Genomic DNA, 24,919 nt, shown 5'->3' on the forward strand with positions numbered 1-24,919 from the left:
GTTGCCTGGGATGCAAGATAAATGTCAAATAAGTACATGAAAATACAAGTCCTTCCTAGAAGCCCTTACAGCAGATCTACAAAGCCCCTCATTCTTCTATGTGATCCCCCAGCTCCTGCTTTCCTGGCTGTGAAATGCTTTACATTCAGGGAGAGAAATGGAGAAACTTTTGAAGGTTGGCATCCCACAGCCTTCTTTGGGACACACATATAATATGTAGAAGATATTAGTCACCAGCCTGAGAAGAGTTTAGCAGTGACATCTCCCACTTCCTAGCAAGTGCTCTCACTATGCAGTAGCCTACAAAGGTCTTATTCCAAACAGCAATAAAAGAGAAGATGAACTAAAGTCTGCAGTTTGTGGTTTAACTTCCCTTGCACAATTTTTAGTATCACCTGTTATTGTTCTTTGAGTCCTGATACCCCAGCGGTGGCCAGCATTGCACTGAGAATGAAGGTGTACACAGTGCAGAAGAGGTTAAAAAGTGGGCGACTCAGTGAGAAGGTGGGAGCTTTCAGTACAGATTTAAAACAAAGGAAGACGTTGTTACATAAGAGCAGGGACAGTATTTCAGCTATAACAAGCGAGACTGAAGAAACACAAGTGGGAAAAGATGAATAAAGCTTTAAGAAACTGCTACTCCCCAGGCAAAAGCCACAATACAATTAGATCAGCCATTCCCTAACCGAACATAATAAACTCTTTCAGAGCAGATTCGGTCTGTACAAGCAGTCTATTCCTCTGACCATTTCTCTATAGTCACTTACTGCCAACAACTAAAAATCACTGAAGTTTCTTTACTATAGGTACCCACAAAAATGTTCATAGACCTGTACAATAGTATAAATAACTAGATTCATTTTGGCACTTTCATTCATTTCATTCAATTGGCACTTGAAATTCAAGTAGCACTTGTTAAACGTCCCTGTCAATAGACGGGATATAAGAAAATACATGCAAGAAAAGCAAACAGATCTACTTATAGCCCCCACCTCTAAATTTCCAGCCACTTTTAATAAAGTGAAAAGTATTAGCTATTAAAAATATTGTGACCCTTGTAATGCTACAGAACCCTGCTACAAAATGTGAACAGTACAATATCCATTATATAATATATATATTTATATTTTAATATATTACATTTATTTCTACATAAAGTGGCTATAAATACTGTATATGCCTTATATTCATGGTTCCCAGCATTTGACATTATAGTAAGTACAAACAACAACAAAAAATTATAAAAATACAAAAAAGGACTCAGTAGAAATAGCTTTACATTTGAAAATCTTGTAGCCTGCATTGTGTCTATCAACAGAGCTCTGGGACTACAAGGGCACAGGTAAGAAGTTGTCCAACAATTAGTCACAATCTCACCATTCAGAGGAGATCAGAGCTGCCATGAAACCAGTCACGGATTCCCAAGACTACATAAACCAAGATCTCTGCTGGTGCAAACAGACTTGGAGTTTGCAAAGTGAAGGAGTCAGACCTACATCTGAGGGAGGGGGGATGAGATGAGAAGGTAGGGTATCTTTACAGCACTCCATCAGGACCACAGGGCTTTCTACAGTCCTAAAATAGATTACATTGCCCTTTCTACCTGTTGTAGAGGCCGCCACAGTGGTGATTCAAAGTGGGGGGCATTTTCTGCAGCCATCTCAGGCTAGCTCAGAAGCAGGTAGGTGCCTGGCATGGGCCAAGGGTGCCAGGGAGGACAGGGGGCAGAGCCACCCTGAGGCCACCCCCAGAGGGGATGCATGCCCCCGGCACCCGTGTCCCATCGCTTGGTTCGGTGCTCTGCCTCCTCCCTGCTAACCAACCTCACCAGGCAAGTCTTCCAAGGAAATGTGGCTCATGAGGTCTGGTACAGCAACCTTTTTTCTCTGCCAAGGACAGAGACCATCGCCCCCACCTATATTTAGCCCAGCCTATGTTTAGTCTCAGGCTGTTGGTGAGTGCCAGAGCCTTGAGCTGGAGGTTCCTTGTTTTGTTTGTGGAGGTACAAGCAAGGGATAACTCTGAGAAACAAGAAGCCAGTGCTGTGCTGTTTCCTTCCTGGAGTCCAGCCACAAGGGGAAAAACAAAAAAAAAAGAAAAAAAAAAAAAAAAAAAGAAGAGGGCTGTGCCGTTACTTCGTACAACTAGAAACAGTTAAGTTGAACGCCGTGCTGCTGCCTGCATCAGGCAGATGCTCAGCATGTCACCGGGGTCCCAGAGGCCACCACACGGCCCCTGCCATTGGGTCGGCACAGCACCCACACACCGCAGCCGCCGGGGCTTTGCACCCTCAGCCACCAGTGCCTCTTGAGGAAAGCGCCCCGCAGCCTGGCACGGCGCGGTTTTTCTGCCAGATGCTTCTGCATCCTCTTCAGGAAAAATAAACGTTTTTTCTTAGTCCCGGGGACGCTGTCTTTCTATACATCAAACCTGAATACCACCAGTCCAGAAAAGGAAGGCACATGCCGGGGGGACCCGGAGCCGCCGGCTACCCCCTAGAGCGGCGGGGAGGCAAGCGGCGCGGCGCCGTCGTAGGCGAGCCCGTGCGCGCGGCAGAGCGGGGGCGAAGCCTCCCGGGCGCACAAGAGTTCAGTCTCCTCGCTGGAGTAGACGGTGGTGTCCATGTCGTCTGAGTGGTACCCGGACTGGTACCCGCTCGTCTGGTTGGAGGCTTCGGACATGACGGACTCGTTACTCTTGCTGGGCACCAGCGTGCTGCGAAAAACAAGCAGAAACAGGACTGAGAGAGCTGTGGAGACTGCCTTCTGGAGGGCAGGTGGGCGATTCCTGCCAGCAGCTGCTTTCCATCACAGCAACAACCAAAGAAAAATGGTCCACTTAGCAAAACTGGCTTCAAGCCTTTTTAAACATGCATTTGATTATAAGGAGAGACTTTTTATATGCCCTAATTTCACTAATGCATGAAAAAGATATTTAATTTTACGATGATACAAGGAGTTAGATTGCAACCACAGATGAAATGGAGAGGAAACTTTGAGAGGCTTCACAAATTTCAGCTGTGGTGCAATCGTAACTGCAGTATACCTTTGTTTGCTCTGAAGTTGTCCTGAAAAAAATAATTCCCGAGAAGCTCTCAGAGAGCATACGTGAGGTTTCAGCTCCATGAACACCACTGTGCTTCCTGTGAACTGCACAATGAAAACCTTGTACAATGCTCTGAAAATACATCCAGGTACATCCTGAAAACTCAAGAGCCAGCTTCAGAAAAAAGGAAAGAAAAAGAAGAGGAAAAAAAAAAAGCTCTTTGTCATTGCAGACAAGCCCTCACAAATATGCTCAATTGTCTTCATCGGCTCAGTTCCTTCAAGGGGTGGTTCATGCTTTTGCAGCTGATAAATACAAGTCCTTTCTGCAGTGCTGGCTGATGCTTCCAACAGCTGCATTACCTCTTCTCTCCCTCCTGGTACCAAATGCAGATGACCAGGCATACAGTGCACATTTTTTCTTTGAGTTTTTAAAAATACAGTATGAAAAGATTTTGTCTTCTAAAAAATTTTACAAACCAATTAGTCTTCTGACATAGTGCAAGCAAAAGGTTGCGTTCAATCCTACATGCAGCCTGGGCCTTACCTAAAGGGTATTTTCACTTGTTTCTCGCTCTCTTCCAACGTCTTCAGCTCTTCAGACGCAAGAACCATCCCACTATCTGTCTGGTTTTCCTGCAGAGGTGTTAGAAATGCATTAAATGGGAACGCATAAAAATAACCCCAAACCCATGAAAAAAGACATCAACAGAAGGAAAAGGCATATAAACAACAGACAAACTCACCTCCTGAACAACTTTTACAGTGGTTACCAATGGGACATCTTCAAATGTTTTCACACTCACAGGGCGGCTTTTTCTTTTGCTACCTTGTCGGTACTGACTGAAAAGAAAATAAAACAAAAAGGAGCTTTGCGGACGCTATCACAACTTGGCTGAAAACAGCACAATGATATCAGAATCCTTTCATCTCTCTACAGAAAAGTTAATCGTTTTGTCAAAACATATTATGCAAACCTCAAAATATCCATTTATTGAAAAGGACGAACAGAAAGTGGCATATGTCTGACCTTCTGCTCCTGACAACCTTGATCTCTGAGCAAATTCTAAGAAATGGCTTTGAGAAAACAGCTCCTTTCCTCAGTTACACTGGAGGGCTTCACTTCCTGCAAGCTTCGCTTAGAAGTATAATAAACAGAGGAGCCTGGAGCACAGACATGTGTCTCTTCCTTTGGACTGCACTTCTGAGACCCCTGGCTGGACCTAGGACAACAACAGCAGACTCAGCAGACTGCCGCCCTTAAACCGTGGGGATCAGGACAGGGAGTGCTACATCTTTCTTGAAGGCTCTTCTCCAAAAGAAGCCCTCTGGTCAGGATGACATCCATAAAAAATATTGGACAAAAAAATAAAGTTTACTTTCATGGAGGTACTAATACAGCAAACAAAAAAGCCACCCTCAGCTTTCTGTCTAAGTGGATATGGAATAAAATGGATGTTGTCCTAGTTGAACAGGACCAATTTATGTTCCTAACAGCTAACAAAGAAAAAGTCATGGAGTTAGAAAAGAAGACTGCATCCACTTTAAGTGCAAAGCTGGAGGCAATTAAGAGCACCATCTATCCCGTTTCCCAGCTTCGAGTCTAGCTATGCTGAGTCCTGCCTATCTCCAACAGACACTTATTTAAATGGGTGGGAATTTTACAAGTTCCCTCTGTAGCCCGCTCAGGTGCTCAATCACCGTTTAGAATGTTTTTCAAATATTAAACCGAACTATTTGCTGCAAAAAAACCCTTGTCCTATTGCTGGGGGCGCACAATAATTAGTTAGCATCCTCTTTCGAGCAACTTTTCATATACTGAAAACTGTTACTTTTTTCCCATTCCATTTTCTCTTCCTAGACTTAACAAAAACAGTTCCTTGAAGATCTCTGTACTGACCATATCTTCTACTCCTGTTACTCTGCAATGGTATCTAATCCACTTCCCACCCAACCCTGCCAGGACCAAAAACTTCTAATGGACAACCTAGTCCGCTTCCCCTCCTGGACAGCCCAACCTTGAATGATGAGAAGCGCATTCCACAACTTGCCTTCTTAGTCTGAAAGCTCCTTGTGGGCTTGCATTTAATTGCCCACACAGACACAGAACTGCATGGCCAGGACTACAGTTACCAGCGTGGTGAGGACTGGGAATCCCAACTTCTTGATCTGAATGACCTCCCAGGTATGGGAGTCCTGCCTCTCCCCAAGCCAGAGAGGAGTCAGCCTACGTGGGCTACAATGAATGAGATCCTCCTGGTTAAGCCAAGCTACCAGAACATGAGAATAAAGCCCCCAAACATGTCTGAAGCTCCCTGCTTTGCCTCTCCTAGTGTGGTTTCCACAAGTGCATTCTCACAAACCTTGTCACACTGCAAGACAACAGAAAAGAGGTTTAAAGCCTCTTTAAAAGGATGATGGAGAGGTTTTACTTCTGTTCATAACAGGAAGTGGGGACCGGAAAAAGCCATATTAGGAAGTATTAGAAGTGGAAAATAGGTATGATGTTTCCAGTTTTAAATCATGCCTTTGTGTCTTTTAAGTATTTATATTTTGGCCTGCCCCACTACTAAAACATGGGTTGAGAGTTCAGCTCTAGGACCATATGTTCAACTGAGGCATGAAATCCACTGTGCCTACCTAGTCTTTTCCAGGTCCACATAAAAATCTGATCCTGCAGTACTCAAAATCATTGTGAACATTGTCTTTCGTGGATATAAGACAAGCACTGAGGGAGAGGGCTCCACTTTGTGAAGACCACATGAAAACTGCCAGCAGACTGCCAGCAGGTCTCTGCTCTGATGGTAGGATCCATCTCCTATCCTCCTCCTTCTGACACTGCAGCAAACACTCCAGAGCTCCCAGCATCTAAGCAGCTGAATTTGATCTTAGGCAGCACTGGATGAGAAAATATCTTTCTCCCTTATATCCTGTGCCCAAGGTCCTCACAATGTCCAACATAAGCCCTGCTTAATTGCATTACTACAAGCTCCTTACCAGAGAAGTTACCTCTGCCACAACACCCAACAGCATCTACCACTATTGGTCCACTGTGGATGCCCCAGCAACCCACCAGAAGCAAGCAATAGACAAAATCCAGTGACAACACTGTTTAGGTTGCATTCCCCTTGGCTATCAGTTCATGATCTATTTACTAACATTTCACTTTAGGAAGGGAAATTCCCGAGAAGTTATTAATGACAGATCTATAACCATTAATATTTTAAAGAGTTGCAATACAAGAATGTGAACACAACTGAATAGGATTGGTAAAACTTTGTATTTGTTCTAGTTCTTAAAAACTAAGTAACAAATACTCTTGTGGGTTTTTCTTGAATGAGAATACCAAATCTTGAAAGGGCAGCAAAAAAATAAAAATTCCCTAGCAATTGGGAAGGTAAGAAACTGTTTTTGCCTGCAAAAGCTCTACAGATTCATGCCTATGGAGGAGGTTAAATATGGATCAGGCAGCTGAAGTCTCTTCCTTTCATTTTCCCTGCTCCCAGCATGAACAAAACCTGCCCAGAGGCCCCAGTAGGATGTCCACCATATAAAATACCTAATTCCTGCTGTGTTGTCATAATGGAATTTAGGATCACAGACTTCCTCTTTCTCCCTACAGGAAGCAGGTGAAGTTGGGAGAGAGAGACCCGAATCCTCTTCCATATTCAGCGATACTGACAAAGGAAGGACAACGTAGTCTTTACCATCCTGTAGAATGCAGTGAAAAAATACAAAAATTAAATAAGGCTACAGAGATACACAGACGTAAACAGCTACACACACGTATGTGGAGAATGCAGCAGTCCAACTGAGCTACCTTTTTGCTTTTTTAAAGTATGAGCGCTAGACCACCTTTGCAGGAGCAGCTTCATTAAGAGGGAAACTTAGTAAGAGCTACTGCCAAGTAGTTTTCCATTTAAAAAAGTGATTTATATATGGCATACCACCACAAAATGTGTAAACTGAACTTTTTCTTGATGTCTTTGAAATAAAAAAAATTTAATTTTAGTAATGTTTGCATTGCAAGGACACAAAGAACATGACCCTGAAGGGAAAAAAATAACCTTAAACTGAAATGAGGTTGAGTTGGACTACAGCATATGAATCATAAAGTCTCAATTAAGTATAAGGAGTAAATGAAAAAAAGAATGAAATGGAGATAACAAAGAAGGAAATTTTCTATCAACAGTTTGGCATCTAACTGGATGCGAACAACAACAACATTATAAAAAATTTCTTCCACTTGTTTACATTTCTGCTTTAAAGTATAAAGAGCAAAAAAAGGATTAAGCATCCTTTGGTACTGCATACCTATTTATAGTCCCATAAGAAATCATTTTGTAGATTTCCCCTTTTCTCTAATTTTTCGCACTTACCCCTTTTGGACAACAACATGACACATGCATAATTAGCTATTAGTTATCAGACAGTAAATCATGTTTGTCTTCTATAGTCACAGTACCCTACAGTAAATGACAAGAGAGTCTAAATCATTAGTGATCCAACCACATCAGGTTATGTGCATATATACATACAGTATGTTTTGAACATACTTGGAAACGCATTTTTTTTACTGTGAGGGTGACCAAGCACTGACACAGATTGCCCAGAGAGGCTGTGGAGTCACCATCCTTGGAGATACAAAAAAACCACCTGAACATGGTCCTGGGCAACCAGCTCTAGGTGCTTGAGCAGGGCATTGGACCAATGACTTCCAGAGGTCCTTCCAACATCAGCCAGTCTGTGATTCTGTGACACCTAAGATTCAAGCTGCTCTGTAGGAAAGTGAACAACGTCTATCCTTCTGAGTTTTGGCACGCACGGAAGGCATGATACTTCAAAAGGACAGGTAATTCCCATCACTACCGATAGGCTGCAAAGGGAAAACTAGTCTAACAGGAGAGCATGTGGCAAAATCCAGCCTCCTTCATCCAAGCGCTCACATCTGTCGCCCTGGCCTCTTCCTCATTTGTGGTGCATGAAGAATAACCCACAAGATGGAGAACCCAGGAGGGACGGAGGCCTGTGTATCCACCTGGAAGCAGTGGGCTCTCTTGCCACAATGCCTGTTTCTTTGGAGAAGTCTTAATACACTTATCCGCATGGAGCTGCTGACAGGCAGTGAAATGCCTGTATCCTTGTCTTCCAGAAAAGTCATTAAAAACACTGCATCCCACACCCTCACATATGTTACGATATCTATCTTTGGCACAGTAAGATCAACGGGAGCTACCTGCCGAAATGCCTCTGCAGTACGCAGAGAAATTGGCAGCAGAGCAGGGAATTGAGCCTGAGCCAACAACTCCTCAGCAAGACAGCTAACCACACAGTGGTGTCTTGGGAAGCCCTTGTTGGCAAGCAAGGTGGCTTTTGGTTACCACACAGACCCTCTGCGATCTCTCCCCCCAGGTTATTCTTCTCTGCCAGTTGCCCCAACTGCTGGTCAGTAACAGGAGTGGTGGAAGAAGCCCAGGCTCCCCGATGGCTCCAGCAGACAGTACCCAGCTGTGGGACTGGCAGGACACACAGGGTTCAGCTAGTGATTTTAGCAACCAAAGAACACATTTCATGTACCTGACGGACGTTGGCTTGCAGTAAATTCCCTAGGTGTTCCACCAGCTCTGAAAAAGTTGGTCTCTGCTTAGGATCTCCGTGCCAGCAATCCAGCATTGTTTGGTACCTAGAAGGACAAAGTCCATTAAAATATCATCAGAAGGAAAACAGCACCTATGCTTGCTCAAGCACCTGCTGTTATTTTGGGGTAAATATGGGCAGCGGGAAGAACAGTTCCTTACATTTCTGGTGTTGTATAGTCTGGTGCTCTCATTCTCGTTCCTTCTTTCAGTCTTCTGCAAAATTCCTCATCAATTTTCACTCCAGGATATGGAGATGCACCTAAAATGAGAGCAACGGTAATTTTAATGTATTAGACTCTTAAATTCTGGGATTCATTTTCAAACAAATAAGTTGCTATGGCCTGAGTTAATAAGGTAATTCGGTATATTTGGATGCGCTAACAATTTATATTTATGATGGCAACAGCAACTGATGGAGTAAATGAGGCACATAATCACATACTGAAATGGTATGAAGAAGCATTTCAAGTCCATGTTTCTACATTTGCATTTTTAAGGAAATTTGAGTATCTTATTTTGATGGAGAAGATGAACAGGAAATTGTCAAGAAGTAAAAAACAATTGTAAAGAAGATTCAAGAACACTTTGACTGTTTTCTTCAGACTCTGTTGTTTAAAATTTAAGATGTCTCAGTAAAACTAAAGTGACTCACCTAATGAAAATATTTCCCACAGCAGAACTCCAAAGGACCAAACATCACTCTGAATGGTATATACTCTATCAAAAATGGTTTCTGGTGCCATCCATTTTAGGGGTAGTCTGGCCTGAAAGCATTTCCATAAACAGAAAAGTATCGCAGTTTAGCAAAACACTGAGTTCCATAAACCCATTTAAGGAGAAAAAAAAAAGAGCCCCAACTTCATATTAATTCTCTCTCAAATGGAGAATCTGAAACTTACATCTCCTTTCCTGACGTAATCTGGGTCTTTGTAGATGTCTCGAGCCAAGCCAAAATCACAGATTTTGACCACGTTATTGTCTGACAAGAGGATATTACGAGCAGCCAGGTCCCTGTGGATGCACTGCAAAGAGAAGTAAACAACTTCTTATGCTGCCTGTCGTCAGAGCTCTGTCCACGGGGCTGATCTCTTTCACATATGTGCTGTCCTACCCTCAAAGGCCAGATAATTCTTAAAACCTTTTAAGAAAAAGAAACCTCAGCATCAACAGTTACTGATTTTAAGTGCTTTTTTGATGGTCACAACTGATTTGGCTCAGGGAGACTTGTGTTCCCAAGTCCAAACATACATCTGTTTATCCACTACACAGAGAGACCCTTTGAAGTTAGCTAATTAATTATCCTAAGAAGCTGACACAAAACAGGTTCAGATCTGATTACCTTTAGATTTACTTAGGTTCACTCAAATCTGTGTACTCCACTCTCTCTCTGAAAAACACACCACGCTAAAGTGCCGATTTGAATCCAACACAAATTAATCTTGACTACAGACAGAAGAGTCCATGCCTTTACCTATGCAGAACAACAGCTGAGCCAACAACCCAAAGACTTCAAAACTCAAGCCTCAGTAGCTTGAAGTAAAAAATCCAGGCTCTGAAGTTGGCTGCAGATTTGCTTCTAGTATGGCCTAGAAACAGAGATCCTGGAAAGACTTTTTTTTGCATATACACACCAACCAGAACGTAGAAAATGTAGACAAATGTACGTTTTTAGCAAAGACTCTGAAGTGTGCTCTTGAAAGCCCAGGCTGCACTCTAGAGCAGGGTTATATTCTCTGCTTCTATTTCCTTTTCCCATTTCTAAGTACTTTTTGTTTCTATACAACTGTAGGCAATTCCTTGCGCTTGCTGGACTTTGCATCCTTTGAAACATGCACTATACGTATTTAGGAACAAACCACAGAAAAGCACTTCTAGAAGACCAAAATGCAGGTGAGGTGCTATTGACTGCCAATTGATTGCCAATTGATTGCCAAGGGTGTCTTTGGCAAGAGACTCTCCAAGGATTCATCCACAAAGTTTCATAGGTGAGCATCGTGTCTCCTCACGCTGCCTTTTCAATCCGACTAAACAAGTTACAAGCAACCTCCTCGGAGCAAACTCCTTTACGTTAGTTTAGCTCCAGTTACCAGGGATTTGCCCCTAATTCCTTTAATTGTCCTCATAAGTCAGCTCCCCTCCTCTGACTACTTAATCATTCTTCTGTGAATCAGTGACCTGTAAACGTTATACAGATCACTAACATTTCTGTCAATAAATGCATGGGCTGTTTCACTCGGTGGTATTAATGATTCGGGTATGTCTTAAGGCAAAAAGAAAACGTTGCAGATGACGGCTAGTCTGAAGATGAACACGCTGTTTCCTTCTACAGACCTACAGCACTATTTCCTACAGTCAAATAAATAACATGCCACCCTTCCTGAGAAGTTCCTTACTTTGCGTGAAGCCAAGAACTCCATTCCCCTCGCCACCTGGAAGCTGTAACAGATGAGGTCCTCCATGGTCAAAGGGTTCTTGCAAAGGTCTTCAGGACCAGCTGCAAAGAATCAGATGACAGTCAAACATGCCCTTTGTCACTGATTTCACCCATAACTGCTTCTTAGGTAAAAGTCCATCTTAACCTTATGCCATGTTGAACTGGAAGAGCAAACTGAGCCCTTTTTTGGCTGCGTAATTATCACTAACAACCCATTTTACACCAAACTAGGTCTGTGTAAAATAAACTTTGAGATGATGGGTTATATCCCAGGCCTTCTTGCTTATTCCCAGAATTCTCACCAGTGGAAAGATGTGCAAAACAATCCTGAAAGAAAAACAACTAAAACTCAGCTCACAGGCTCCTAGGACAGGAAAGGCTTGCTGTGGTTTCAGCAGATGTATTTGGAAACTGTTCAGAGGGAGGCCCCACCTAGTCCTTACGGGGGAAGAACATGCCCTGGGGAGAAAGACTTGAATTTGGCAAAAAGCCCTGCTAATTCAGGGTAGAAGAAGCCTAACCTAATCCTCTAGCGACCTGGAAGAATAACATACTCAAGTACCCAACAAAGATACTCAGGCGTTTAGTTCCTGCTGAAATAAACGACTTAATGGCTTTGATTTTAGGAAGATTTTAAGAAGAAATCTATGAAGAACTACAACACTGGTGGCTAAAACCCTCATCTCAAGACCTGCTTTAGGTCTACATACTTCTTACAACATCCCAGCTCAGAGGGTCAGTGGTTACACCAGAGAGGTCTGAAAAGGACCAAAATGGTGTGGAAATGCATAAAGTGCATGTCTGACATTACCTATTAGGATTGCACTGAAAACACAAGATCATCCTTCATTATCCTCCAAGATATTTTTCTTTGCATTAAATTACTTTTAGTGGAAGTACAGGCAGCTGAGCTACAGCCTCCCTCCTGACTGGTGCGATCCCACTGCTTGCTGAAATCAGCGGTCTTTGAAACATGTTGGCAGCACTGAGCACTTTGTGCTGTCTCTGCCAGAGGAGAACATGGCAAATGCATCAGTGAAACTGCTGCAGAGGGAACATATATCCAGGGGAGGCTTTGAATGAGCAGATAATTTAGGTTTCCTCTGCCTGACAGACCACCTGCACAGAGGGAAGGCAAATCAACCTCTCTGCTAATAAGCAGTGAAGCAGACAGCATTTCATGATATTTGATTTCTGGGTAAGCATTGAGAAAATTCAGTTAGCATCCTGGTGCATCCTTCTCTGCACTGCCTTCCGAGTTTATGCTCTGCAGTTTCCCCTGAACACACTGGAAGTGAAATAGATGGATCTCCAAAAGTGCACTAAAAATGCACCCTTTTCAGACAGGACGTTACCTGGGATTGGGCTGAGGGGTTTGGGATGCTGAACTAGATGATCCATAGCTTGGGAACTTTGGTTATCCAGGAAATACCCCACACACAGTTTTGAGGGAACTTTGGAAATCACACAGTCCCTGATGTCCCTCATCAGCCCTCACCAATGACAGCTGTTCCAACACCAGGAGAAGACATATCCTACCGTCCTCCTCTTCCACATCACTCAGGGACCGCTCCTCCACAAAACCAGAGCTCGCTGAGCTCTGGCTACTTGTGATGCTGTCCAACCGTCGCTTCAGATCCGCGGAGACATCACCAACATAGTTCTCCTTCCCCTGCCGAAATTTGGCACTTTTGGTCTAGAAATGTGAGGGAAGGGTAGGAGAAATCAGAAGCGGAAAGCATGCAAGAAGCTTCCTCAGCAGAGGCAATGATGCTCCCCACGGTCTGTGCCATGGGCACCACTGATGGCAGGGAGGGCAGCCCAGCACTGGCATAACCAGCTGCTCGGCTCCAAGCCAGCTCTGGCTGGGGCACCAGGCTGGTGCACCGACTGCGCCAGCAAACCTCAACCCAAGGCCATGCAGGCCTACCAGCTCGAGCACCCTGTGCCACTCCATAGCATGGCTTTAGCCTGCTCCTGCATCCTTCCAGCCCCCCCATCAACATATTCACATGCTTGGGAATAAATTCATGCTGATGAGCTGGCCCTCTCAGTCCCCTGGTACCCACCACTTGTGAAGGATGCGTGGATGCTGCTGAACCCCCCCTCACACTATTGAGCCTCTCCATACTGCTACAGTTTTACCTCCCGCTGCTGTAAAGACCTTTCAGCTAAACCTCTACCTTGGCCAAAACTCTATCAGCCCTCAAAACCTGATTTCCTTCTTCCCCTAAGCAACTGAATGCCTCTAGGGAGGATGCCAGCCCCGCAGGCTTCCTCTACCATGTTTCCATTTTCTCCTGCTTCAGTTTGGTGACTTTTCTGCCCTGGCAGGGCTCTTTTTTTCTGTGGCCGATTCCCACCCCCACTGCTTGTGTAAGCAAGGGTCAGCACCCTTGTGAAACCCCGCCTCCTTCCTTCAAGGCCTCTCAGATATTTGTTTATCCTTTTTACCTCACAAGAGGATGCAGCGAATTGCCTTTGCCAATACAAAATAGTAAACAATGACTCCAAGGATAAAGAAAAATAACCCCCTGGAGAACCGACAGGCAATTTGAAGAAGCTCATATCTAAACACAGCAGCTGCAAAAAGACTGAGGTTCAGGTCTACCAGCATGGCAGAGCACAGCCCAGGGGCCTCCCTCCTGGCTGTGGGCAAAAAGGGTACGGTCCTGAGCATGATGCTCAGTGCTAAGTACCCACAGCCATGCTCTTTATCTGGCAATCTGACCCTCGGAGGGGATGGATCCTCCCAACCCCCTCCAGAAATCAGACCTCCTCGCAGAGGCAACCAGAAATTAGTTTGAAAATGCCAATCTCCCTCCCCACTCTCCTTTGAAACCGGGGTGAAAGAGAAGCTGTTGTGATAGGAACTCGCCTCTGCAAAGGACTTGGGAGGCAAAAGGTTGAATGTAAACTCATGAGATACATCACTTACACAAAATTATTAACAGCAAAAAAAAAAAAATTATAGCCTGGTTCAGCAATGAGCCAAAGGCATAGCAGAAAGGATAATCACATGACAGAAGATACCTATGGGTATCTGATAGATATACACAATAAGCAGGGAGTGCAGTTATTTAAGGTGGTCTGGAGCTTAACTAAGAAAGGAAAAAATTCAGGCTGATAATCAGAAAAAACTTCCTGACAGATACGGCCAAGTGTAGAATAACCTGCCAAGGGAAATAGTGGAAGCCCAGTTCCTTTGCACATTTTAAGCTAACAATAACAAAAGAGCTACATTGCAAGGGCCAGGGGAAAGACTAGATGACCTCTGATGTCTTTGCCATCTCTCATTCCCATGGGAAGTACTAGATATTCAGTGTCCCAAAGGATTGCCCCTACAGTTTGCACTAGAAACAGAAACATCGTGTGTGGAAAAAGCCCACCAAACCAAACATTATACTGTTAACCTTGACTCCTTACCTTGTATGGGACAAATTCACTCCTCTTGCTCCGTAGGTAAGCTGACAGATTTCCAAACTTGCAATATTCCACTATCACCATGAGTGGGCCTGTATAACAGATACAGCAATTCCTTAGAAAAATCATTTATATCCTGCCTTATCTCACGGCATAATCTCCGGCTAAAAATACATAAATTTCAAAAAGCATTCTACTACCCAGAGGTTTTTAAAAATATCAGTAATATTAATAATAATAAAATCTAATCGAAGCAGGGAAATTATTACTTTTCTGCTGTATAAGGAAGGAAAAGAGAGCACATGCTTTTGAAAATCACAGGCCTAATTTAATATGTGAAAATGTATAGTGCTGTGCTGCCTATGCTAATTGACATCATAAGGATGCAACATACTATTTGAACAAACTTCAGTGTAACCAACCATTCATCTACAGTAAAGTTAGACATATAATTATCCACACATTTTTGTGCGGGCAGTTTAAGTCCTGAAAACTTGAAACAGGAATCTTGGTTTTAGACATAGATGCCTTAATATACAGTCCAAAATGTGGTATTTCATGCTCAAATTGCTTCATATAGGCATATGCTACAATGATAAATTTCCATCCTAGGTTCCAGGTACTGGCTATGACTATTTTATTATGGAATAAACAAGTAAAGAAATATTTATGGATTATGTTTCCTTCAACTACTGCACTTCTGTCATGGAACTTTACAAATTAAATTCTGATCCCACAGTAAGCCAACAAGTCAGCTTCCCTGAAAACTTATTACTAAGTTACTTTACACTGAATTTCTTCCAAATTAGTGTGCAGTGCTGGATTTGTTAAACTAAACATCTGTCCCCAGTTATAAAGCAAAATAGGTTCATCGACCCAGAGAGCCAAACTCCAAATTGCTATCATCTCCCCTCCTACACACACACAGAGGCACCCACAGCCCATCCAAAGCCAGGGAGGGAAGTCGCAGTTTGCAATTGCACTGTAGCCATGACAAGAGTAAGACCTACTTGTTAAATCTGGTACTAGACTCAGATCCAAAGTCTGTTACACATGGGGTGTCCACTATAAAAGTGGACCTGAGGTACACAAAAGCAGCAATAGAACAACTAAGGGATGGAGCTGGATGTAGAACTCGGGGCTTCTGAGCCCTTATTCTACCTCTGGACCTGCTCACTCTTATCAGAATTTTTTTTTAAAAAAAGATGACAATTTCTTCCCGAACTTAATTTTAAACCTCAGTTTTCTATGCAGCAGAAATGGCAGAAATAGGGTTTTCATTAGGACCTTTCCACCCACTGAGAAGTCACTCACCTCCTGGCTTTGTGCAGGCTCCAAGTAAATTGACAACATTGAGATGGTGGCCAATATGAATGAGGATCTTCAGCTCTGACATAAGCGCTCTGTGCTCGCTATGGGTTGCACCCTCTGCAGAAGTAAAACAACACACATCAGGAGCATCACAGAGAGAAAGGTTTTCCCCTCCTCTGTATTCTCTTCTGTTATTTTTCCAGCCCATCTAGTGAGAAGTCTTGTTGTTTGGTAGCCTGGATCAGGTACGCTGCAGGACACTGATGAAAGCTAGGCAGGGTCAGTTTCACTCTGCTTTTAAACATTTTCCAAAGTCTGCCTAGCGCTGTACATCAGAACATGGACACAAACAATCCGGATTAGCAAGCATCTTTTTTCCTACAGACCTTTTGAGCAGTTTGCACTCTGCCATTTGACCCTCCCAGCCAAGAAGATCTAGAAACATTGTCCCACAGCCTTTGCTGGGGTCCACACTAAGCATCCCATGGGTCCATGCACTGGGGGAGATAGGGCCAGGGCCATATATGCCTGACCCTGCATCCTCACCAAAAGTCTGGAGACATGGCTGGTGTCCTCATCCCACAGGGACAGAATGGGAAGAGGAAGGAGCTGAAGCAGTGGGAAGAGAGGGGCGGAGGAGGCAGCTCTCTGCAGGCTACCTGAGTACCAGGAAGCTGGAGGGACAGGGCTTTCTAACTTTTATTGTCATTACTGCGTGCTCATCCCGTTCCAATGAGTCTGCAGCAGGTCTTGCCTGTGCTTGTGACTGCTCACACTGCACTGTCAGAAATCCCCTGGCTTTCCCACCCTTCCCCCAGTACACCACAGTGTGGGATACAGCCCTTGGCTACTGGGAGCCCCATTTTGCTGCCCCAGCTACATCCTCCTCAGCAACAGCGTGTCTGGGGTTTCCTGTGGTGAATGCAAAGCACTATAATATGATTTAAAGGGAGGAGAAAGCTGTTCAAATTTATTACTCATTTTGGAGCGTGCCTAAGCCATTGTCTGAGGCTTGCAGAAAGCTCCCTATGAGGCTGCACAAGGCAAAAATGGACACATGCAAATTGCTTGCAGGAGCAAGTTTCTGTTCTGAACCTCAGTAGATCTATAACGCAATGGCTAAGAAACCACACTTGCGTTGCTCCAATTATTGGTGAGGCAAAGGCATGTACTTTCTCTAATCATTGCTCCATGATACCAACTGTTAAGCTAAACTTGTATACACCATTGGTAGAAACATTTTAATATTTTTCTATCTACTGGTTTTATTATTGGCAATTATCCCTATATTGTGTATTCAAGGTGAAGTTTTAGTCATCATTTTTACCTTTAAGCATTTTGACTGCCACTGTTTTGCAGGTAGCAGTTTTGTCAATCCCAAATGCGTCCGCTTCTATGACTTGGCCAAAAGCTCCACGCCCAAGAGGTTTACCTTGAAGTGAGAAGATGAACATACTCCAATTTATTTGCCTGGCACAGTGGGCAAAACATGCGGAATAAACAGCAACTCTAAACTGAATTTATGTATCAGAAATTATCAGAGGGCTGATAACGGGGAGAGAATGTGTTATGTGCTATGGGACCACAGAGCCCACTCGGGGGTCCTGCACCAAGGCAGGCCCACGGCAAGCCAGGACCTGAAGCACTCCCCAGCACAGGGCTGGCTGCAGTACCACTAAATGGCTTGTGCAGTGAAAACATACCTAGCTTTAGCCGGTCTCTGGGAAACTCCCACTTGCTGGCATCATATGGGAGCCGTTCACAGTGCTCATCTATAGGGACTTCATCAGGATCCATGATGATTGACAAGTAGCCAGTCTTCATGTCCCCTCCGTTGGCCTGGAAAATGGTATTAGCCGTAGTTACACAGATTTTTTTTTGCTGACGATGTGCAGGCAAAGTGCCATTTTCTCACTTTGCAGCGCTCCACTATTTCCCAGAAATGCCAGGCTACCATCTCCCTACACCATGTCATCATGAGTGTGATCATCATTAGTTACTTGCACTTTTTTCTTTTATTATTTAATAAACAAAACCAGCTGAAACATTTTTTTTTCTCTTGTCAGGGCCTGTTCAATTAAAACTAAATTTCTGTGACCCCAGTTCCAGGCAAGAATGTTATGGCATGGAGAGAAAAAATGTGTCTGTTGATTTAAGAACAATGGAAAGAAACAACAAAAAAGGCCTCAAGTCAGCTCTCATTTGTCATGCAAGACCAGTGCTGATAGGACAGTTACAAGAATTTTTTTCATTACCCGCTTAACGGTCCGGAGGATGATTACAAGAAGCAACCAGAAGAACATGGCAATCACTGCAGTGCCAACGAGGATAATGAGCTCCAGATTTGTTTTCTCTTCAGCGCCTGGGAAGAAATAAGTGAATATCTGAGTGATAGTTGGAAGCACATTGGTTTTGTTCATTCATTAAAGTAGAGAATGGATGTCTTGTTCTGAAGGTTCGTTTTAAAAGTGCAAGATGGAACAAGGAAACGAAAGCAAAACAAAACAAAACGCTTGGGTTTTTATGTTGAAATATTACGCTTAGTTTCGTGCCGTTTTACACACCACCCAATTTCTTAGCATCTTTCTTGTTCCGAGGACAGTGTCTGGATCCTTGGCAAACATAAAAAAGTAAAATCTCACATTTTAAAAAGAAATAACTGTTTTAGAATACTGAAAATGAATGACTCTTTCTCCAGAAACAAAAAACCCCGATCATACAGTAAATAAAGTGCTGTGAGAATAACCCACAGAACAACCTCTCTCTGGTCTCTTTACATGCTTCAGCTGGGGCATGAAAAAACGCAGTTCTACAAGAACACATGAAAATAAAGTCTTATTTACAACATCCCTTTTTCCAGTAAAATAGTCTCCAGCAGATACCACTTGAACATCTATTAGTGCACAGGAGCAGCTCTCCTCTTCAGCTCCCGTTCACCACATCATGCTCCTGCATTTCATCCGTCACACCATACAGATTTTCCTACACAGTAGCACACTCCATTGCATGACCCCAATGAGCTGAAGTATAAATTTCTTGGAGTGAAACCGTATGTCCTACACAGATTTCCAGCTTTTACAGACATGCCGCAGTCGTATTTACCACATCAGCTGAAATCTACATTGATGTCAGCTGCAGATATTTCCCACCCCATGTAAACATATTGCCCAACATCTTAATATCCTAATGGGACCTATAAGAACAACAGGATACTGCTTTAATTACCTTAGTGGAACAGATCGGACAATCACCCTGACTTAGAAGACAGAGGTTTGTGAAGGAGACAGTGACTAAATCTTGCAAATGTACTAATATGAAGGGCAAGGAGCTTTTAGTTTGAGGCTTCTCATTGAAACTCCTGGTGAAAGGTCCATCATGATTCTAGCTATTCAGACTCCAGACTAACCTCTTGCTAGGATTTATCGTTTATTATTGAGAATTGCATTTTGATGTGTCACAATAGGACTGGAACAAGTGAGAGATGGGTCTCACAAATGCTACTTTCAGAGCTTGGTGGACTACGGCTGGAGTCCCCTCACCCAAAACCGCTACCTGTTCCTATCACTGAAATGGGATGGCAATCACAACAGACTGCACAAAGTCTTCACTCTGTTTTTCTTAGATGCTGTGACAGCAATGACGTAGATTAAAAAGTTGCAATTGTTAAAAAACACAGTAAGACAATTATGTTACCAAGACAATAGAGATGCCCCAGGATACCTTCAGGTTTGGGTAGGTTCTGTTGTATAGGTTTGCACGTAATACAGACTAGCAGAGTTTTCTTTGCAACCACAAGTAAGAAGGATTCAGCTTTGGTTGAAAAGTACTAAACAGTTGTGGAGAAGAAAGCGTCAGCCTCAACAGCTGGGATTACGGTGGCTATGACAGCAGCCAATTTGAGCTTGATAGAAATGGTCAGAACTTTTCACAAATCTCATGGTGTATTTTGAGATATCTGATCAGGATAGCCAGTAGATTTTCCTTTTAGTGATTATAGAGATTTTATGTACACGCTTTCTTCGGGGAAGAAGCTAACACTAACCTTCCACTGAAAAAAAAGCCACTGCTTTTCTGCATCCAAGGACATTGCAGGCAAGACAGGTGTATAGCCCTCCATCTTCTTTCCTCACCCGACGTATGGTTAGTGTCTTGTTTCCATCTTTCAGAACAATACCTGGAAAAAGTCATGATTCTTAGTTCTTCTCTTTTTATGCCACTTTGTTTTAAAAATTCAAAATGAAACTTTTCATGGTGAAAATCAGCAGGGAGTCCCATGAAAGAAAGCCCTTAAATGACAGAAAATTATAGCAAACGCGCAATCCTCACCTGAATCTTCAACAAGGGTTTCGTTATTTTTAAACCACATGATGTTTGGAGGAGGAATACCATTTGCTGTGCATGACACTTCTATGGTTTCACCGATGTTTGTTGTCTGATTTTCCAGATTTCCTATGAGTGTGGGTGCCATGGGCTCTGTTGGTTTGAAAACATGGCAAAATTACTGACCATTAAAGAAAACATCCATTTTAGCAGTAATAGCACTTAACGACACTCTACGTGGTTGGCCCAGTAACAAAGTCTCAAATCCTTCTTTAACACCAACAGCCACAGCATTCATGTTAAGATCATGGTTTAGATTAGTTAATACATAAAAAAATTATAATAACCAAGAAAATTTTAACAGTATTGATGTAACCTGCTTTAGATGGTTTAATTTGAAACTGCTCAGGCTGCTGAGGGAATAGGTGAGAAATTGTTTCCCTCACGTTTATATTTCCAGGGTCACTCCTAGAAGCCCAATACTGCTGGTACATCAAACGTCCGTTCAGGACAGCCCATGAACATCCACAGATATTTTCCTGAATCTGCCTATCAGCCTAGACATCTAGGTCCCAAAGAAAAGTCATCACTATTTATGTGAAAAGCTGATTATCAGCTTGCACTGCTTGCACCTGAATACCAGCATCACTTCATGACAGTTCTAAATTACAGACACTGCTTCAAACTCCAGAGTCAGTGACACAAAGCAGTAGCATTAATCCTATGAATACACCATGCATATACAGCTAGAGGGAAAAACATGTTTTGAAAAGTATAATTGAGAAGCTCAATAAACCAAACACATGCCACTATTTGTGCAAAAGCCAAATTCATCTCCTTGCACAGCACAGCGGCTCAGTCAGCATTTCCTCACTGGCACTGATGAAATAGTAAGTCCCCGCTGCCTGGACAAGCCCCAGGCCTCCATGTTACAACAAATGGTCCAAATCTATTTAACAAACTGAGCGCACCATTAAGTCAACACATGTGAGGCCTGAAGATACCAAAACCTGTCACTACTGTAGTTATTTTCATACCCAACCACCCATTTTTGTTCACAGTAAGAGATCTGTACCTTGAACAGTGAGATGCTTCACCAGACAGTGCTGTGTTTTAGCCTTTTTGTCCTGAGCAATGCAAACATAGTCTCCTCCATCCTGGAGGGAGATGTTACGGAGGATGAGCTCTAAGGTGACGTTTTCACCATTGATATTTGAAATCGTTGCATTCAGCCTCTGGAGAGCATTGAGGTTCTTGCAAACGGGCATGGGCAGCCCTCCAAAGGGAGTCTGCGAAGCGTGAGCGCTGAGTTTGTACCACGATAGCTTCTCAAAGGTGAATTTGTCTGCTGTGCATTGCAAAGACATGTTATCCTTCTCTGTGAGCTGATTCTGAGGCTGGAGATTAATTTCAAGACCCCCTGCAAGTTAAAGAAAAATAAAAGAAATTCCTATTATGTTGCACATTTTGTTGCCGACAGTAACTTGAAAAAGCCATTTTACAGATATAGCCTTACCCTCGTCTTGGCCAGTTGTAGATAAAGAAACAAAACACTGAAAAATCAATCAATTATTTATGTAAAGAGTACAAGCTCATTAAAAACAACACACTTAAAATGGATCAAAGGAAGTGTAACGAATACAGGTGTGTGTTCACAAGTCTGCATACACAAAGAAACTGTGTAATGAATATAGTTCCTTTTACTGTAGAAACTTCTGGCAACCTAAGATGATTCTTAGCATTATCTTATAGTTCATTTTTAGATTTGGGTTAAAATACTATTTCAGCATGTGAACATGGGGACTGATTTCCAAGACAGAAGCTCTTTGCCACTGTTTTTAAAAATGTCAGTCTTAGCTTTTACAGTACATCTTCACTCATTTTATGACACTACCATAATTTCTTTGTAGCTCTTTTAAGTGACTGCAAATACCCAATAGCAATCACTTTCAGGACAACAATGCCCATTTTCCATCATTTTCATGGGACTGCCACTCCACTGATGCCAGTAGAACTAACCACTTGGCTCAAGGCAGGTGGTGACTTTAAAGTCTACATTAGGAAAACTTTAATTCCTAAAGAATGAAAGGATTTTATAATGGACAGGAATCAAACAGCAATGTTGAAGCACCTATGCTTAGCAAAACAGACAAAATAACATTAATTTAATATGGCTGTCCTCAACAAGGTATACTTACTGGTCACATGGAAGGAGATAACTCTCTCACTTGATCCAGCTCTGTTTGTAGCCATACATCGATACAAAGCAGATACATTTGCTGCTTGAATCACGAGGGTGCTCACAGTCTACAAAAGAACAATCAAGCAATTTCATACTGTGTCAGTGCTAAAGTACGTACATGAGCCCGACTGCCTCAACAGCTCAGCACACTGCTCTGCAGATATCTGCACAACTGAAAATCCCTCCACAGCACAAATCCATGGAACACACAGAATCACAGAATCCCAGGCTGGAAGGGACCTCAGGGATCATCTGCTCCGACCTTTCTAGGAAGAGCACAGTCTGGACAAGATGGCCCAGCACCCTGTCCAGATGACTCTTGAAAGTCTCCAATGTGGCCGAGTCAACCCCTTCCCTGGGGAGATTATTCCAATGCGTGACTGTCCTCACTGTGAAAAATTTCCCTCTCGTGTCCAATCAGAACACAGCAGGAACACAGTGCCCTCCTGATGTTTACATTTTTTTTCCTTAAGTCTGTAACAATCAGGCGACAGAGAACAAGAAAAAGCAGCCTGCCAGAAGGCAGACTTTGGTGTATGTGTTAATAAATGCTGCACCCACAACTTTTTCTGCTCCTCAGTCTCCCCAGCTTCTCCCTATTACAGTTAATTGGCAAGATTAGCTCACCTAACTCCAGGCTGCTAAAAGATAAGCACTGAAACCTACTTAAGTTATGTTCCTCAATGGAGACTCACTTTGGGTCAGTGCTGAAGGACTTGAAAGTGTCTACCCCGGCCTATTGGCTTCAGCAGAAGCTTGCACGGCCAGCTGCAAGTAGAGCCCCAAGTTTAACATTTCCTGAAAAGAGTCAACATCTCTAGTGATGTGTTTCCAGATATGTGGACTGCTGAACAGGGCTAATCATCCCCAACCGCCAGAAGACAAAATATGCTCACCTTTGTTTTCCCAGCAATAGTAACAACTCGGTGCTTAATTTCAACCTGATTCCCACCCTTTCTCTCCGAGATCACTTTCCATTTCCTGCATGCATACGGATTGGCTCCTGAGCGAACTTTCCTGAGATATAAGTAGAGACAGATGCATTAGATAAGACAAATATTCACCCTTCAGGAGAGTGGTTTTGTGTCCTCTTTATAATATGCAGATATTTATCTATAAATCAGATGCATCACTGGCCACAGCCTACATATGGGAGGGAAGAGTATGTTTCTTGGAAACATTTCTATTAAATTGCACCCTATAACCTTCTGAGTCCTTTGTTCTCTGTAAAATAAGGAACCCCCAAGCCGAAAGGTGAATTTCCTAATTAATCTGCCTGTGTCAGCTCAATCAGGATGCTTGGAGGGAAGCGGCTATTCTGGGAACAGACCTCCATTCATAAATGGATGATTCAATTTGATTTAGTTCAAAGGAAGACAGAGAGACATAGAAATCACTGAACTCCCTACAAGAATTTCTTGAGGACAGTAGCCTTTGTGTAGGAAGCAACCAGGCACCAAAGGAAGAAACTAGTGGAAATTATTTTAAAAACAACAACAGGAAAGAAGAATGCTATTTTTTTTCCTGGCCTTTTTTTTTTTTTTAAAGGAAATCTGGTCTTATGGCAGGCCCAGATAAGGGAAGCTGCGTGAATCTCAGTCAGGCACTCTCTCTATCATTCCCCAACATCAATCAGTGCATTTCCTCCAAGATACACTTTCACACAGATAAAGAGCACCGTCGCACTCAGCACTTGAGCGTAAGAAAAGAAAAACCACCACCAAGACCTGTAATTAGCATAAACAGCAAATTTCCTCTGTTTGGGATGGAGCTTTAGGCCTGCATCCCACAGGGAGATCTGAGGGGAGGGCATGCAGATAGCTGCGTTTGAAACCCCGCGCAAGCCAAGATGCCCTTTAAGAAGGTGCGATGGCAACATGCAGGCTCTGCTGGCTCCTGGCTGCGGGTGGCCCTTGCCTCTGCAACTCACTGCCGACGATGATGACCTCAGCAGAGCCTGCCTGCAATGATCTGCCTATTAAGTACAACAATCTTTACTTCATTGGCCATTGGGTTTGCGCTCGGTAATGAGCCTGGACAAGGGCTGCAGGCAAAAAAAAAAAACCATCCTACCCAAACAACACTCAAGAGCTACATAAGCCACAGAAGATAAGCCACAGAAGATGGCAAGGGATTAGCACTCACTGAGGGCTGAAAGTGCACTCCTCCTCCAGCTGCCAGTGCCAGAGGATGGTGGCGGGCGGCGGGACGGCATAGACGGTGCAAGTGAGCGCTTGTGTCGAGCCGTACTTGTAGGAGTCAACGGGGGCCAGCAGCGCATTCTCGCCGATCTGGGGGGGAACTGGAGGAGAGAGCAGCAGGTTACACAGCCCACTAACAGCTCCCCAGTGGCACCACCCACACCCATTAGAGCTACGGTGACTAATTCACACTGTGCCCTACATCCGCGTGCAACACAGAGCGCCTCGCAGGAACAAGGTCATGTCAGGAAGAGGTGAACCTGCCCAACACCTTGAGGATCAGGCCCTCAAGACACAATGCTTAC

At 43.4% G+C, this 24,919-nt stretch overlaps 1 protein-coding gene across 1 annotated transcript in view; it reads right to left on the reverse strand.

Annotated features, from left to right (window-relative positions):
• Nucleotides 1-1,104: 1,104 nt before the first annotated feature.
• KDR (kinase insert domain receptor) overlaps nt 1,105-24,919 on the reverse strand; it is a 32,057-nt gene continuing 8,242 nt past the window's right edge. The window contains exons 10-30 of the mRNA XM_064449455.1: nt 24,559-24,715; nt 23,310-23,430; nt 22,370-22,478; nt 21,247-21,591; nt 20,178-20,324; nt 19,894-20,025; nt 18,107-18,213; nt 17,555-17,690; nt 17,179-17,283; nt 15,855-15,968; nt 14,544-14,632; nt 12,657-12,813; nt 11,077-11,177; nt 9,583-9,705; nt 9,336-9,447; nt 8,843-8,942; nt 8,622-8,727; nt 6,604-6,755; nt 3,791-3,887; nt 3,592-3,680; nt 1,105-2,715 (exon numbers count right to left, since the gene is read on the reverse strand). Coding sequence (XP_064305525.1) covers nt 2,496-2,715; nt 3,592-3,680; nt 3,791-3,887; nt 6,604-6,755; nt 8,622-8,727; nt 8,843-8,942; nt 9,336-9,447; nt 9,583-9,705; nt 11,077-11,177; nt 12,657-12,813; nt 14,544-14,632; nt 15,855-15,968; nt 17,179-17,283; nt 17,555-17,690; nt 18,107-18,213; nt 19,894-20,025; nt 20,178-20,324; nt 21,247-21,591; nt 22,370-22,478; nt 23,310-23,430; nt 24,559-24,715 — 2,819 coding nt within the window. The 3' untranslated portion in view covers nt 1,105-2,495. The remainder of the gene's footprint in view (nt 2,716-3,591; nt 3,681-3,790; nt 3,888-6,603; nt 6,756-8,621; nt 8,728-8,842; nt 8,943-9,335; nt 9,448-9,582; nt 9,706-11,076; nt 11,178-12,656; nt 12,814-14,543; nt 14,633-15,854; nt 15,969-17,178; nt 17,284-17,554; nt 17,691-18,106; nt 18,214-19,893; nt 20,026-20,177; nt 20,325-21,246; nt 21,592-22,369; nt 22,479-23,309; nt 23,431-24,558; nt 24,716-24,919) is intronic.

The sequence above is a fragment of the Phalacrocorax carbo genome, chromosome 4 (genome assembly GCF_963921805.1).
Source record: "Phalacrocorax carbo chromosome 4, bPhaCar2.1, whole genome shotgun sequence".
NCBI classification, from domain to species: Eukaryota; Metazoa; Chordata; class Aves; order Suliformes; family Phalacrocoracidae; genus Phalacrocorax; species Phalacrocorax carbo.